The sequence below is a fragment of the Charadrius vociferus genome, unplaced genomic scaffold (assembly GCF_000708025.1).
Source record: "Charadrius vociferus isolate BGI_N301 unplaced genomic scaffold, ASM70802v2 scaffold819, whole genome shotgun sequence".
Lineage (NCBI taxonomy): Eukaryota > Metazoa > Chordata > Aves > Charadriiformes > Charadriidae > Charadrius > Charadrius vociferus.
Window position 1 is genome coordinate 581366 of NW_009650062.1, and position 15437 is coordinate 596802.

At 52.9% G+C, this 15437-nt stretch overlaps 2 protein-coding genes across 2 annotated transcripts; one reads left to right on the top strand and one right to left on the bottom strand.

Moving 5' to 3' along the window:
* Positions 1 to 3713: 3713 nt before the first annotated feature.
* Positions 3714 to 5523, top strand: KCNA10 (potassium voltage-gated channel, shaker-related subfamily, member 10). Its single transcript, XM_009891721.1, has one exon. The coding sequence runs from the start codon at positions 3787 to 3789 to the stop codon at positions 5335 to 5337; it is 1551 nt and encodes a 516-aa protein (XP_009890023.1). The 5' UTR covers positions 3714 to 3786; the 3' UTR covers positions 5338 to 5523.
* A 4555-nt stretch (positions 5524 to 10078) lies between these two features.
* Positions 10079 to 13887, bottom strand: LOC104292356 (embryonic pepsinogen-like). The gene is made up of 9 exons (XM_009891722.1): positions 13829 to 13887; positions 13334 to 13496; positions 12895 to 13012; positions 12303 to 12421; positions 11992 to 12191; positions 11420 to 11533; positions 10769 to 10913; positions 10412 to 10510; positions 10079 to 10216 (listed from the first exon to the last, which is right to left on the bottom strand). The coding sequence occupies exons 1-9, from the start codon at positions 13885 to 13887 to the stop codon at positions 10079 to 10081; spliced, it is 1155 nt and encodes a 384-aa protein (XP_009890024.1).
* Between the last annotated feature and the right edge of the window lie 1550 nt (positions 13888 to 15437).

Here is a 15437-nt window from a genome sequence, read left to right on the forward strand (position 1 = left end):
ACATCCCTATGTGTGTTTAATAACTCTCTTCCCAGATGCGGAGAGCGTTGGCACTTCCATACCCTGGGCCGGTAAGTCCCCGTAGGTGATGGCGTTGCGGCGGGGGGGGGGAACTACAGGAGGAATCGCCTCCTTTCTCATCCCGGCACTGGGGTGGTGGGGAGGGGATGGTGGTGGTGGTGGTAGTGGTGGGGGAGAGAGGCTCAGCATCTCCAATTTTCTGGAAAATCCTTGGAAATGGCCGTTGTTCAGCCCAGGAGTGCGAGGGAACGCCGGGGACGAAAGGATGAGGGCTGGGAAGAGGAAGGGAATGGCACACGAGGAGGTTGCGATGGTTGCAGAGGGGCTGGTGGAAACCACAGCCCTGACTTACTGGGAGGCGATGGGCAAAACGCAAACTCTCTCCCTCAAAATGACCTTTCCCTTTCGCCGTCTCTCTCCCTCGCTTGTTGGATTGTTTGGGTTTGGTGGTTTTTTTATTATTTATTTTCCCCAGCCAGGGATTTCAGCTGAAGGGTATTAGTTAATCAGATTCTGAGAAGCAGATGTTAGGTGATTTAGGAGGAAAAAAAAAAAAAAAGAGGCAACTTTCTAGTTCAAGCCTCCGCTGGAGCCCCGAGCGAGCGTTGCAAAGCTTTGGGAGGATGTTTTGTGGCTTTGGGCAGCGCCGTTAATTTTGGTCTAAATTAAAAATGAGACGGATAGGGTGGTCTGGGGGTTTGGGGACAGGTGAGACACCTATCTCCGGTGATGGGACAGCAGATGTCAGCACCGTTTGGGGCTTTGAAGGCAAGAAAAGAAAAGTCAGAGTCCTGCATCCCTTGGGCAGCCGCCCTGATGGCTTGAAACGGGGCTAAAAAGCACTTTTCCGTGTCCCAGCAGGGAGGACGAGCCCAACTTTCCACTCTCAGCCATGACCATGAGGCGCAAATTGTCCCTTCACAGCTCCGTGCCTCAGTTTCCCCATGAGGGATGATGCCGGGGGGGCTCAGTTTGACACGCACAGAGGCTCCGCAGCAAAGCTGGGTTTCAAGAGATCATGATGTCTTCTGTCACCAAAAGTCTCGGGCTGAAGCCATCCTACCAAGCAAGGGCTGGGGAATTTTCTTGCCCGCGGTGCCAGCGTGCAGTATTAAGAGTTAAGCACACTTAATGCTTCAAATACCGAGATCATCTCACGGCACCGACTTAGGATGCGATTTCGCGGTCAGCTTTAACTGCTCTGACTTTGCTCCGCTGTTGAGAGAGGCTCTCGGGCACGTGGTTCCCCTCTGGGCTCTCCCACCGGGATGGAGGTATGGTGGGACACTTCAGCTCACCCATCCAGCTGAGCACTGAACTCGCTCTCCCGATTCAAACTGATATTGTTGAACTTTTTCTGATTTAAAAATCATCCTTGGTGGTTTGTAGCAAGAAAAAAACAAACGAGAGCACACGAGAGGGGAAAGATCTGTGCTGCTTCTCTTTTTTTCTTTAATGCTTTTTTTCCCCCTTGAAAGGTTCCTAAGAGCTTTGGTGGGGCCAGGCGTCTCGCAGCATCCCTTCGCCTGCCTCCTGCTGCTACATGGGCACTGAAGCGTGGGTTATCTGCAGCTCTCAGTTGCCGTCACCCCGCAGAGGTTGTGTCACGCTTTCTGCACCACCCCCCATTGCTCCGATGCTACGTCTCACCCTGCCCGCGACAACTCTTCAACAGAGCCACCGAAAAGTCAAGCCTGAGCTGAATGTGGCCCCTCGGAGAGCCGCTGTGCCCAAGCAGGACACGTGTCCATCCCTGGGGCTGGAGGACTTGGGTTTGGAGTCCTTGGGGCTCCTCAGCTTTGCTTTGAGGGGGCAAAACTGCACTGCTGCTTCTTCCAGGCATCATTTCTGCCACATTTCCCCAAATACTACATGTCCCCAAGGGGGAAAATCGGCACAAAACCAGCCAGAAGCAGCTTTATGGAGATGGATGTCTAAGAACAACCATGCTCCATGGCTTTTTATTTTTTTTAAGCAAAAAAACCCATGATCTTTAAGTACCTTATGATAAATTGTGGGACTTGTCCCCAAATCCAGAACTTCACGATGCTGTTGAGGTTGAGCCCTTGTTTGGGATGTGGATGCTGTCTCCTGTAGGAAGTTTTGATTTTGGGGTTGTAATGCTGAGAGCACAAGAGGGAGGATTTGTCACAAGCCGGGATGGGTAACACCTACTGCAACGAATTTGGGTTTCCAGCCTGTCCTACCCAACTTCACCAGCAGTGCATGGGCACGGATGGATGAGTCCGCTGCTGGGGAACGGCGAAGGAGAAACTTCAGAGCCCCAAATGGCTTCAAGTTAAATAGGGAGGTCGAGGCGGCGGGTGCAGCTCGGTCCCCATGGACAGGATGAGTCCCTTCCCGTGGTTGCACGAGGCAAAGCCTGTGGTGGAGAGCATCCCCATGGCAGGACTGACCCCAGCACCGCTGCTGCTCCGCGCAGACGTGGCCTAAATTGCGGTGCTATTCTCGGCAGTCGAGGGCATTTGGGTTTTTTCGCTCTCTCTCTCTGAACTTCACTGGGTAAGAAAGCCAGCGTGCCCTTGGTGGTTTGCGGTCACACGGAGCAGCTGTGTGTGTCCTTCTATGGTTTCTTATGCCTGGAAAATATATCTGTGGGGGAAAGACCTGGAGGGAAAACAAATCAGGGAGTTGAATTTGCTCGGAAAGTGCACTCTTGGGCAAATCTCCCTAAAAACATTCCCCCTTAACCTCTAATTTCTATTCATGCTTCTCCCTGAGACAGGACAGGTAATTTCCCAGCTCCGTAACTTGTCCTGGTCCCTGGGCTCCTCTTTGCCTTTGCCTTTGAGTTGAGTACAACAGCAGCAGCATGTCGGGGAGATGTGCACCCAGGAGTATTTTGGGGACACAGTGTCTGTCATTGAGTACCTGACAAAGCCGGTCTGGGAAAGAATCCACCCCATGGCCTGAAAGATTCCTTGTCTTCTTCCTGTGGCTGGGAATAGCAGGTCTACCACGGAGGAGGCCTAGGAGAGCTCTGGAGGATGTCACCTCATCCACTGCCCACCCCAAAGTCTGGATCAACACAAGGGGTCCCAGTTCGTGCTCCTCTTCACGCAGAGCAAAGGGGTTCTCTGAGGCTGGTGGTCATGTCCTTCGCCTCCTGACCTGCCTTCCTCATGCACTCCCCAAATCCCAGTGTGGTCCCCAGTTTGACAGTTGCTTCCCCAACGCTGGTTGACCCAGCTGCAACGGGCTGAGAACCTCCTGGGGTTTGACCCAATGCCTTTCCTGGCTGGAGCAAGGGCTGCTGCTAACCAGGACACCCACATTTAATACCTCCAAATCCTGCTCCAAACTCTGGACCTGCACCTGGAAATCTCTGAAATGACCCCTTGCTCTGCGGGGCTGGGATTGCTGGTGAAAGGCTGGGAGGGACAACTGGGTTCACCACCATCCTCTGCTACTGCCTGACCTTTTGTCCTTGGGTGCTGCAAACAGTATTGGGAGGTTTAATGATGGCAGTGAAGCCACGCCAAAAGGGCTTGCAGGATGCGGAGGTCAACGACTTGCTGGAAGTATAAGGCTTTCGCCAGTCAATGAAATTAATGTTTCCATTAAAAAAAAAAAACACAGGCTTTTCTGACCTCAGATTTCTTTTATTCTTTTCAGTCGAGCCAAGCGATATGCACAATTCAGCTCTGTCTCCCTCTCCGTTCACTTGCAGATCCTCATAGCGTGGGAAAGACGCAAGCTTCCGGCCTCCGACCCGGGGATTTATGCTGCTAATCTGATTAGTGTATGATGGACGTGTCCAGTTGGAAAGAGATGGAGGTGGCACTAGTCAGTTTTGACAACGCTGATCAGATCGTGGAGGATCCCTGTTATTCAAACGACCTCAGCCCGGCCGGCCAGTCGCGGAAAGGCCATCCCAGCTGCGCCAACCTCCTCTCCAACTTGAGAATCCTCATCAACAGCGAAAACGCCAACAATGAGACCATTTTCTCCAGGTTCTCCGCCGAGTTCAGTGAGCACCTGGTGGGGGAGAGGGTGGGCATGGATGAGGGGGACCAACGAGTCATCATCAACATCGCTGGGCTGAGGTTTGAGACGCGGCTCAAGACCCTCAACCAGTTCCCTGAGACCTTGCTTGGGGACCCAGAAAAGAGGATGCGTTACTTCGACTCCATGAGGAATGAATATTTCTTCGATAGGAACAGGCCCAGTTTTGATGGGATCCTGTACTATTACCAGTCCGGTGGGAAAATACGGCGCCCAGCCAACGTCCCCATCGATGTCTTTGCTGATGAAATCACTTTCTATGAGCTGGGCGACGAAGCCATGGACCAGTTCAGGGAGGATGAAGGGTTCATCAAGGACCCTGAGACCCTTTTACCAACCAATGACTTTCATAGGCAATTCTGGCTGCTCTTTGAGTACCCCGAAAGCTCCAGTGCGGCTAGGGGTGTAGCTTTGGTCTCCGTCCTGGTCATTGTCATCTCCATCATCATCTTCTGCATGGAGACCTTGCCAGAGTTCAGGGAGGAAAGGGAGTTTAAGTCCACCCAGGAGCTTTCTAAGAATCTGACAGACACCTTGCTGGCCCACAGCACCTTCACAGACCCTTTCTTCGTCATAGAGACTGCTTGCATCATCTGGTTCTCCTTCGAGCTCTTCGTCCGGTTCATCGTGTGCCCCAGCAAGACCGAGTTCTTCAGGAACATCATGAACATTATCGACATTGTATCCATCATCCCCTATTTCGTGACGCTCACCACCGAGCTGATTCAGCAGAGTGAACTCAACGGGCAGCAGAACATGTCTTTGGCCATCCTGAGGATCATCAGGTTGGTCAGGGTCTTCCGCATCTTCAAGCTCTCCCGGCACTCCAAGGGGCTGCAGATCCTGGGGCAGACTCTCAAGGCCAGCATGCGGGAACTGGGTTTGCTTATCTTCTTCCTCTTCATTGGCGTCATCCTCTTCTCCAGCGCTGTCTACTTCGCAGAAGTGGACGAGCCGCAGTCCCATTTCTCCAGCATCCCCGACGGCTTCTGGTGGGCCGTGGTCACGATGACAACCGTTGGCTATGGAGACATGTGTCCCACCACCTTAGGTGGGAAGATCGTGGGGACTCTGTGCGCCATTGCAGGGGTATTGACCATTGCGCTGCCCGTGCCCGTCATCGTCTCGAACTTCAACTATTTCTACCACAGGGAGACAGAGAATGAAGAGAAACAAATTCTGCCCGGGGAGGTGGAGCGAATACTCACCAGCGTGGTGACGGGGAATGGCAGCATGGAGTCGCTCAATAAGACCAATGGGGGTTACCCTCGAGACAAGGCCAAAAAATGATGGTCGGGGCCATGATGGGACTACTCACTGTCAGGTGGGATTGGCTGGATAAGGCATAAAACATCTGCACGCTCTGATTTTTTTTAAAACCAAATGTGCTGCTGCTTTTTTTTTTTTTTTTCTAGACATTTTTCAATCTCTGATATCCTGTGGCTATTCAAATAAATACCATCTTTCTTATCTCTCTCCGCTGCCCATCAGTCTGTTTTTTATTATTTGATGCTCATCTGCTTGACAATTCGCTTCTCTGTCCGTGGCGTCAGAGCGGAGTTTCCCATATACAGAGATTTCCCCCATTTTCCAGAGAGGGGGAAAAAAGGGCAAAATGACATGAAATGCTTTGCTCGGTGGCACCCAGCTGTCCAGGCATGAAGGTGGGTCCAGCTCCCTGCTTTTCTTAATCTGTTTTAAATAATTCCTCCCCACCCACCGCTCAGGATCCGGGGGTCCGACCGATTCCCAGACCTGGGACTGCTCTGGCTGAAAAATAAGCTGGAAAAAAAAAAATAATTGTTATATTTTTAGCTGGATGAGTTCCCTTATCTGCCTGCCTGATTAATTTTGTTGGCACGGCAGGGTGGGCAGTGATGGGTGGGACTAAGCCACCGTGCCGGGGGGATTAGGAGGAGAAGGATGGTGACTGGTCGTGGTGGCCACGGGCCACCAAGAGAGGTCCAGTGCACCGTGGCTCAATGCCCATTGGGGTTTCTGATGGAAAACTGAGCTCTGAGAGAGGAAAGGAGATTTCTCCTGCAACAAATGCTCAACTGAGGGGTTATGTGGTGTACAAACACCTTTGGGGACGAGCCACCGTGACCTTGTAGCTTTTATTGTCGCTTATGTCGCTGCAAATGGGGCACCGAGTGATGGGGACTGGCGTTCCCCATCGGAAAAAGGCCCTTCTGGTTTTCTACAACATGCAAATTTCCATCGGTGCTTTTTGATGGGAGAAACCAGCAACAGATCATTTTGCCGTTCTCTCTAATGCCAGCAGGTTTGCTTCCGACGAAAACATTTTGTTCCAACTTCACTGTTTCACTTGGCTTTTTTTTTGATGTTTCTGCCTACATTAAAATCACAGTTTCTCATGCAGTGTCTACACATCCGCTTTTATATCCCACATCTGTTATACTTGATGTTTCATCTCCTAAAGGTTCCACACGATCATTACGCAATGTGCCAGCATCTCTGGTTTGCAATTTCATTCAGAAAGGAGCCGTGAAAGATGGATTATCTTTTTTTTTTTTTTTTTAAATTCCCGGTCTGATGGAAAATGTGAGTTTGGGCGTGCTGGGATTTTCCCAGTGGTGGAAAACATGCATCCTGCCAGCTCCGCTGCAGAGCTTCTGCTGGCTCTGGTCTTGGGGGAGGTTGTTATTTTGGTTTTTGGGTCTTTCTGTGGACTGTCTTTCTGCAATTAGGTCTTTCACACCGCAGGGGGATGGATCTGGGACATGACCAGCACAGCTCCTTCAGGACAGGTTTTTTCCCTCTGGGACAAATCTCCCTTTTCTTCCCATCCCTTCATCATCTTCTTCCTCAACCCATCCCTCGTAACCCCCAGATCATCATCCTGAACAGGAGGAGGAGCTGTGAGAGCTATTTTATCTCCTTCTCACCATCTTCAAGTTCTCATCATCTGCGGGGATGGCTGGAAGAGGCAGGGCTGGAGAGCAGCACCCTGAGACATCCCCATCTCCTCTCCGTTCACCCCTCAAAGCTCTCCAGCAGCTCTGCCACGTCACTATTTTTATTTCATAACAGGTCTTTCTCCTTTTCCTCTAGAAAGCTTGAATTTTTTACGTTATTTTATTTTTTTTTAGCGCTCCCCTCCCCAAACTTCCCTCCCAGCCTGTCAAAGCTGACGCACTTTTGGTGTTTATTGCTTGGGAAGTCACCACAAGAAGCCCCGGTGAAGGTTTGGGTTGGGAAATATTCAGCCCGCTCGCAATGAGCACATCTTCACTGCTCCTGCTCCCTTAGCAAACAGGGACCAAAATGGTGCTGGGATGGATGGATGGATGGATTGATGGATGGATGGATGGATGGACGGATGGGAGGATGGACGGATGGATGGGTGGATGGATGAACAACCTGATTCTTATTGACTTGTAAACTTTATTCTCAAATAAAATAATAGATGCTCCAAGTCTGGCACACAGAAAATATTGTTTATTTGGACTCAACTTCTTGTTCTTGGCTTTGTACTGCTCCCCGGGAGCCGGTCCCCAGTTGGGGATCGTGTGTGGGAGTTGAGACATGAGACATTATAGACGTGAAGGCTCCACATCTGTGGGCTGAGGAGAAGCTCTGCAGGGGTTTCCCCAGCGCTGCGGCTTACGCCGACCGTTGTGGGAGAATAGGTCCAAGGTGATTCCCTGATTTATGCTATGAGGATGGGGTCAGAGGCACTAAACCACTCCAAACCCATTAGCTTATTTCCGATTTATCCTGAAGTGAAGAGGAGGAAAACCAGGCTATGAATACCCAGTGTGAACACTCAGCTGGTCCTTGATAAAAACCTGCCAGAAAACTCATTTCCCCGCACAATTTGCAGCTTAGTACCTTCCCAAATAGAGGCCCAAAGCTCAAAGCTCAATGAAATCCATAAAAGGCTCTTATTAACTGTACTATTCTTGAGTCAAGCCTTAATGAGCCAATCTGTCATGTCCTCTAGCACGCAGCCTGAATTCCCACGTGAATTTTTGTACTGCTACAGAAAAAGCTAAAAAGCAGACTTTATCAGAAAGAGGTCCTGATTGCTTTTTATCCCTGGAGTAAGTTGGAATTTGTGGTCACACGTGAAATATTTGTCAGCTAGAAGCATCTCCCTCCTCCTCCGAGCTGAAATTTCCAAGCAAGCCCTGGAGCATCCTTTTTGCCCCCAGGGCAGATATTCCCGCACATCCCCAATGCACATGAGTACAGTTTTGGCACCTCAGCCACGAGGTGGCACTCCAGGATAGAGATTTCCTTGGATGTAGACAGTCCCGACATGTATTTCCCCCTCTCTAATTCACGTTTGGAAGCCTTTAGCTGGTTCATTTCTTTATTGCATGTGCAAGTGTGGGTGTGGGAAGGGATGCTGCGGCCACGGGGGATGCGCTCATGGAAGAAGCCCACTGCAGGGAGGCATTTGCCGGGGACTCTTGGCACCGGTGCCAGAGTGGCATGAGAGGAGGGTTTAGGAGCTGCCTCCTGGCACAGCATTGGGGTTGTTGGTCCTGCCCGGGGCAAGGACACAGCTCCCCTTTCCTGTCCCTCTCACCAGGAGCCCCTGGGTTCTCCTGTTGGGTCTTGTCTATGCTGGGACAGTCTGATCCATGGGTTGCTTGGGTGACTTTTGGGCACAAGGGACTCCCACCTGCTGGGGCGCAGTGGCCCAGGGCTATATGAGCTCAGGGAGCTGGGGGGGATAAATCACATTTCCACCATCCCACATCATATACTCCTTTCTAGTTGGCTCAAAGAGAGGACAACTTCTGCACAGTGAGACAAGAGAAAAATTAATTTCCAACCCCAAACCACCTGGATCTCTCCCTCCGCATCCCTGTTCCCACCGGGTGAGCAGTCTCCTGCAAGATGGAACCTCATTTATCGATAAATAATGCAAATAGACCCTCAGCCTTCATCAGAGTAGAAATGAAGCAGCAGCGGAGACTTTTGGGTCTCTCTCCCAGCCGCCCGCTGAGCGCTTTCATTGCAGCTGCTCGAGAGGAAAGAGGCAGTCTCCATTTTCAATAGGGTTTTAGATGGATGGAGGTAATTTCCTTTTCAAAAATGGGAACTGCAAATTTAAAGGAGTGAAACAGCATTAGAGAAGGAACCGTCCTGACCGTTGCAAGGGAAAATGATCATAAAATAAATATATTAGGTTTTGGTGGGCTTTTTGCACAGCAGTAAAGTCTATAACTGAGGACTGGCTGGTGTTTCCAGGCTGTTGGTGACCATCTCATAGCACAGACTGGTTCATTATTGGGAAAAGGGCATTTACTTGATGATTCTTTATGGAGAAACACCTAAGCGTAACTGGCTTGTTCTAAACTATGGCAACTGAAATAAGACATCACCTCTACCCATGCACAGCTGTGGATGTGCTTCTGTAAAAGCTTCCTGATGGGAGGGCACATGTTGGGTGAGAGGCACCTCTTGCCCTGCTCTCTTGGGCGGTCCAAAGGAAGTCTCCAGCCGAGCCACATCCTCCTGGGGGAGTCACTGCCCTGAGATGTCTTTGGGCTATTGGACACCACGTAGGGGACACAGGGGGAAAACCTTGAGCCAAGGGACAGGGAGCTACTGGTGGGACATTGTTGTGGGTCTGCAGGGATCTGCTCTGATATGGGCTGTGTCTGGGATGGTGAGTTCATCCTCCTTGGATGGAAGTTTGGGGTTTCCAGAATCGCCCACTTGATGTAACCCCAATAAAAGAGCCAACCTTGACTTCCCAGAGACCCACCGCTCAGCCCCTGCAGGCCACAACCGCACCTCCCAAAGGCCCGAGTCTTGCTGCGTTGACCAAATGCTCTGTAGCCACCATGAAGCAGCAAATCTACGACAGCTCCTTCCTAGTTCCTGACATTTTATCCCAAATAAATGTGCAGCCACCAACTCTGAACCATCAACACTTTATTTGTGCGTGAGCAAGGGATTCCTTACGAGAGAGAATCTCTTACTGCACCAAAATCATGGTTGTTGTCTGGTTGTGCGATGAAACCACAGCACTGCTGGCATCACAGTGGATCTAAATAGCCTTGGCCAGCCCAATGCGGTTGTTGGCCCGGTCAAAGATGCTGTAGTACACCCTGATGAAGACATCTCCCAAGATCCAGAGGTCCCCAGAGGTGTTCTGGAAGCTGGTGATGCAAGGTCCTTGGTCATTCTGCATCTGAGCAAGAAAAGGCAAATGGGGGAAATGTGGACTAGTATCTTTTCTTGCATTGCTCTGGCAGTCCATGGCCATCCATCCCCCGTCTCCCATGGGAATGGGAGAAGCCGGGGCAACCAGAGCCATTGGAGAAAGTAGAAGGACCTTGAGAGAGGCTCACGAAACCAGGACCAGCTGGTTCCCCCTTACCTGCTCAGTGTAAGCCAAGGCAGACACAGGATATTGAACTCCATTGATGACAAAGATGACATCGGGCATGGCAGAAATGGAGCTGCAGTTCACGCTGTACTGAGGAGAGCAGAGGAAAGAGGTTCTCAGGTGGGAAACATGTTCACAAGGCAAGGAGTGAAGGGGTTTGATTTCACCAGTATGAACTAGAGACTGGGAGTGTCTCATGGTGATCTCTCTTGGAGGTATCGGGGGAGCGGGGCTGGTTTGCCGTGAGCAGAGATGCGGTTTCCATGTGAGTGGAAGCAGGCTTGGCGCTGGGCTTGGTGGTGCCAGGCTGCCTCCCGGGCAAGCAGAGCAAACCATGGGTGCTCTTACCTCTCCGTACGTGTCCTGCCTGGCCCCCACTGCACCCTGGATGTTACTAACGCCGGAGGGTGGCCCAGCTACGAGGGAAGTGCCGGTGTCAATGATGGCTTGGCAGCCACCGCCGCACGCAACCTCCTGGCTGTTCACGATGATGCTGGTGGCGGGGGACAGACAAAGCACAGGGCTGTTAAATAACCAGCTGGATCTTAGTGATGTTTTCGAACTTCTTTTATAAGACTTAAAGCTGGGGAACCCAAAGTGCTGCCCTTGGGCCTTTCGCTTCTTGGAGTCTGCAATGCCAGATGGTGTCACAGCCCCATTGCACACAGGGGGACTGAGGCACCAAACGCAGCCCAGCGGCTGGGACCCAACCGAGCTCAACAAAAGTAGTTCACGGACCATAATTTTGCTCTACTTATCACCAGGGACATACCCAAGAGCCCTGGCTTTGTGCAAGAGAAGAACTATCCTGTGTCCCGGGCACAAAGCACCCACATTTTAGCTGGCAGTTACCGAAGTCCCATGGATTTTGGCCACTTGACCTTCTGCATCCTACAGCCAAGGGGATACCAGTGGAGAGCCTCTGATATCAATGGGTCTCAGGTCTCTTTAGAAACAATGGTTAGAAATGACCATAAATGGGCAAAACTGTTTTGTTACCTGTCCATGGAGATCTGCCAGTAGCCTTGGTAAGAGACGGAGATCCAGTTGATGGAGCCGGTGAAATAAGACTCATCAATTCCCCCAAAGATGACCACGCTCCCTGTCATCTCCCTGGATGATGCAGAAAAAGAAAAACAGTGGAGGGTTTGGCATGTGCCTTCAGCGCAGGCAGCTTGAATCAGCAGGGCTGTGTGTCCCGTGGGGCGAAACGCTGCTGGCGATGCCACGGTTCCCTCCTAATTACAGAGCGTCAGCAAGGTGGTGGCACGACAGCAGTGTGTGCCAGGTCCTTTGGACCCAGAAAAAAGGGGAAAAGGGAGCCATGGGTGGAGGCACACGCCTGGAAACCAGAGAGGTTTTCTGGTAAGCCACAAGCCCAAAAGAGGGCAAAATTTGGTGAGTCTGGTGGCCACCTGCTACGGGCCCCCCAGCCTTTGCATGTCATGGCACAGAGACAGCAGCTGGACGGCAGCAGTGACAGCAGAGGAGCTGGAGCCACCAGCAAATGCAAAGATGTGCATGAGATATATCTGCTACCTTTCCCAGCCCTTGAGACCCCCGTGGCTTACCGGGACAGATAGACTGAAAAGAGGTTCTCCTCCAGCAAGCTCTTGTTCATCATATTATCGAACACCGGTGTGATCCCATCAACAGCCAGATTTGGGTAGCCCAAGCCCAGGATCCCATCAAATTTGACATGGACAAAGAACTGGCCGGGCTCAGTGGTGCTCAAGCCGAAGAGCTGGTTGGTGTCCACGAGAGATGCAACCTAGGGACAGGGAGGATGCCGTAAGGGCTGGATCGGGCACTGCAATATTGATGTTAAGCAGGTGGAGAAGGCACAAAGGGTCCCCTCTGGAAATGCCATCATGACACTCACGGTGACGGTGTCGGAGCCCACGATGCCCTCCATGTCACCGGTGCCATAGTGAATAGACAAGTTCTGCCCTGTGCTTTCATAGGTGGAGGACTGTGACGGGTTAAACAGCTGATGGTTTTCTAGAAGGTAAGTGGGAAAAATCAGAAATGAAGACTTTGAGCGAGGCTGAGCCATTAAGGGAAGCGTGGGAGGAGGAACCCTGCTGAATTGCTGTTTAGACCTGCCATTTATTATCCTCCTTTCAGGAACAATTTAGCTGTGAGGACTTGCTGTACGTCCCTTCCACTCCTCCAGCAACCAGGGATCTGCAGGAAAACCCATCACCCCCTACGGACAGATGGGGAAACTGAGGCACTGAGGACTAAGCCCATCACCCTGTGGAGTACAGCACTGAGGAGGTCCTACACCCCAAATGCTTATCCCTCCAGTGCATTTCACAGATGCTGTGGACCCAGCACCACTGGCTAGGTGGCCTCTGATCCCCTGGCCACATCACCCCAATCTTTGGGTTCGATCATGCAGTTATAAGCCCAGGACGGGCTGTTGGACCCAGGTCTGCCGAAACGGGGAGCCCCTGCCTGCCCCAACTTACGGCAAGCCAGGCTGGAACAGGAGACGGAGGGAACCCAGAGGTTGGAGGAGCCGGTGTCGAAGACCACGGTGAAGTCCTGTGGTGGGGTTCCAATGGAGATGGTCCCGTAGTACTCCATCTGTGGGGTGGCAGGAGCAAGGGTTGCTATTAAGGCATGAGACTAAACCTGGAGCTTCCCCTTTCAGCCTTCACGGTCCCCTTCTTCATGGGGACACCCTGCTTCTAGCAGAGCTGCTGAGGGGACATCGCAGTGTCCTGGTTCTGTCCAGGGCCACCAGCGTGGGCAGGAAGGGGTAAAGGACGTGAACTGAAGGCTTTAGGGTAAAAGGATTTGGGTTTGGTCCATGCAGAGCACAGACATGGGGATGGGTGTCCCAAAAACAACCACCACCACCACCACCCCGGGGCTGCGCCATTGGGGGACAAAGCCAACACTGACGTCGAGGGTGTTCACCAGGGGCTCGGTGGCCACTTCGGTCCCATTGGGAAAAGCATGTGGGAATTTGGTGCCGATGTCGTAGCGGTGACGCTGGAAGAAGCGGTGCAGCAAACCCTTCTCCCTGAGGACCTCTCTCAGCTTCTTCCCCCTTTCCAAGGGCAGCCTGGCACAAGCACCGAGGGAAAAATACGAGTCAGAGAGGATTTTGCTGCCTGCAGCTCCTGCAAGCAGCACTCGACACCTTCAATATTTGTGCTGACCCAACCGCGGCAGCACGGTGGACTCCCCCAAACCGCTGCGTCGGGGGGATTTCTGCAAAACCCCAAAGCACCTCCAGAAACCAGACCCTCCATCAGGCACCCCCACCTCCTCTGTGCCCTTTCCCAGCCCTCACATCCCCTTCCCAAAGCTCTCAAAAGGCTCTGAGTGCTCATTTCCCCCCCCCCCCCCCTCCTTGGGCAGCCCGCGAGTGACTTACTCGCTGCGGTGACTTACTTGGTGACACCCTGGGAGAGGGCAGAGGCAGTGCAGAGAAGCACCAGGAGGATCCGCATGGTGCCGGGGGCTGTCGGGGCAAACGCCCGGTGGGTTATATAGCCCCCGCGCACCCCACCTGCGGTGCCAAGAGCGGACCGGACCACCGCTGCCCCGTCCGCCACCCCCCCAGTAGGCACCCGGCCAAGGCAGGTGACACCCAGGGACAGAAGGACACGGCAAACATCGGCTAATAGCAATACGTCACCCGGCGAGGTGGGGGGGAGATGGCTGCAATCACCGTGCTGACCGTGCCACCCTGCCGTGCCCCCCTCCATCCTTTAGCACCCCAAATCCTTCATCCCCACCAGGGACCACCTGTCTGTGAGCATCACTTTGGCTTTTCATTTCGGCATCCAAAGCCGTTACAAGCAGCAGTGGGACCCCCTATAGTGTGCATTCCCCCACCCCCCTCCCCATTTATGGGGGTGTCTCCCCAGTTGGGACAGGGAAGGGGACACGGTTGGGTGCCGACGTGCGTGTACACCCCGGGGAGAGGTGGGCACGAGGGGTTTGCGCACGTTTTGACCCTGCGGTGCCCGCCGTTATCTGCAAAAAAAACCCCAACCCCAATTAGTAGAGTGGGATGCAAACAGGCTGCGGGAAAGGTGACCCTGCAGCACGCTGACCCCGCTCAGCACGGTTTGCCCAGCGATACGGGGACCATTAAAACAGGATTAAAACTCCTAATGAGCGCTTCGGTATCGCCCACAGCGATAATGGCTCCAGGCGTCAGCGCGCCTTTTGCGGTTTGCGACGAGGAGAGCGTGAGGGACGTGGTGGGCGAAGGACACGGGGCGATGCTGAGCGATGCAGGATGAAGATCCCGGTACCCGCTCGGGGCTGCTTTTATTCCAGCACTGTGTCCCACGCCACTACACACACACGCACACACTCAGGTCCTCAAAATTCGGTGGCAGCTGCTGGTGATTGGGTTTCTCGGATGACAGCTTGGAAAAGCTGAACGACCCTTTTGTTTGGTCTTTATTGTTTGAATTTCCTATCGGCATCGAAAGGATGCTGTGGGCAGAGCCGCTCTGTCCCCACAACACCAGGACGGTCCCCTCTGCTGTGGGGGGAAGGTGGGTTTCTACAGTGGGGCTGGTTAATGTGATGGAGTAAAGCAGGAATTAATGATGATTTGGAGAGTGGCTGGAGAGCAGCCCTGAGGAGGAGGATTTGGGGGTGTTGGTGGATGAGAAGCTCCCCATGAGCCGGCAACGTGCGCTGGCAGCCCAGAAAGCCCCCGGCACCCCGGGCTGCATCCCCAGCAGCGTGGCCAGCAGGGCGAGGGGGGATTGTGCCCCTCTGCTGCGCTCTGCTCTGGGGAGACCCCCCTGCAGTGCTGCCTCCAGCTCGGGGGGTCCCACCAGCAGAAGGACATGGACCTGCTGGAGCACGTCCAAAGGAGGCCACAAAGATGCTGCAAGGGCTGGAGCCCCTCTGCTGGGAGGACAGGCTGTGAGAGTTGGGGGTGTTCAGCCTGGAGAAGGCTCCAGGGAGACCTTAGAGCCCCTTCCAGTCCCTAAAGGGGCTCCAGGAAAGCTGGGGAGGGACTCTTGGTCAGGGA

Excerpts from the sequence above, each read along its gene's own strand:
- KCNA10 (XM_009891721.1), top strand. The coding sequence starts at position 3,787 with ATGATGGACGTGTCCAGTTGGAAAGAGATGGAGGTGGCACTAGTCAGT.
- LOC104292356 (XM_009891722.1), bottom strand. The coding sequence starts at position 13,887 with ATGCGGATCCTCCTGGTGCTTCTCTGCACTGCCTCTGCCCTCTCCCAG. Across the intron at positions 10,511-10,768 it reads GGCAGGACACGTACGGAGAG|TACAGCGTGAACTGCAGCTC; the intron begins GTAAGAGCACCC and ends TGCTCTCCTCAG. Across the intron at positions 10,217-10,411 it reads CCTTGGCTTACACTGAGCAG|AATGACCAAGGACCTTGCAT; the intron begins GTAAGGGGGAAC and ends GCTCAGATGCAG.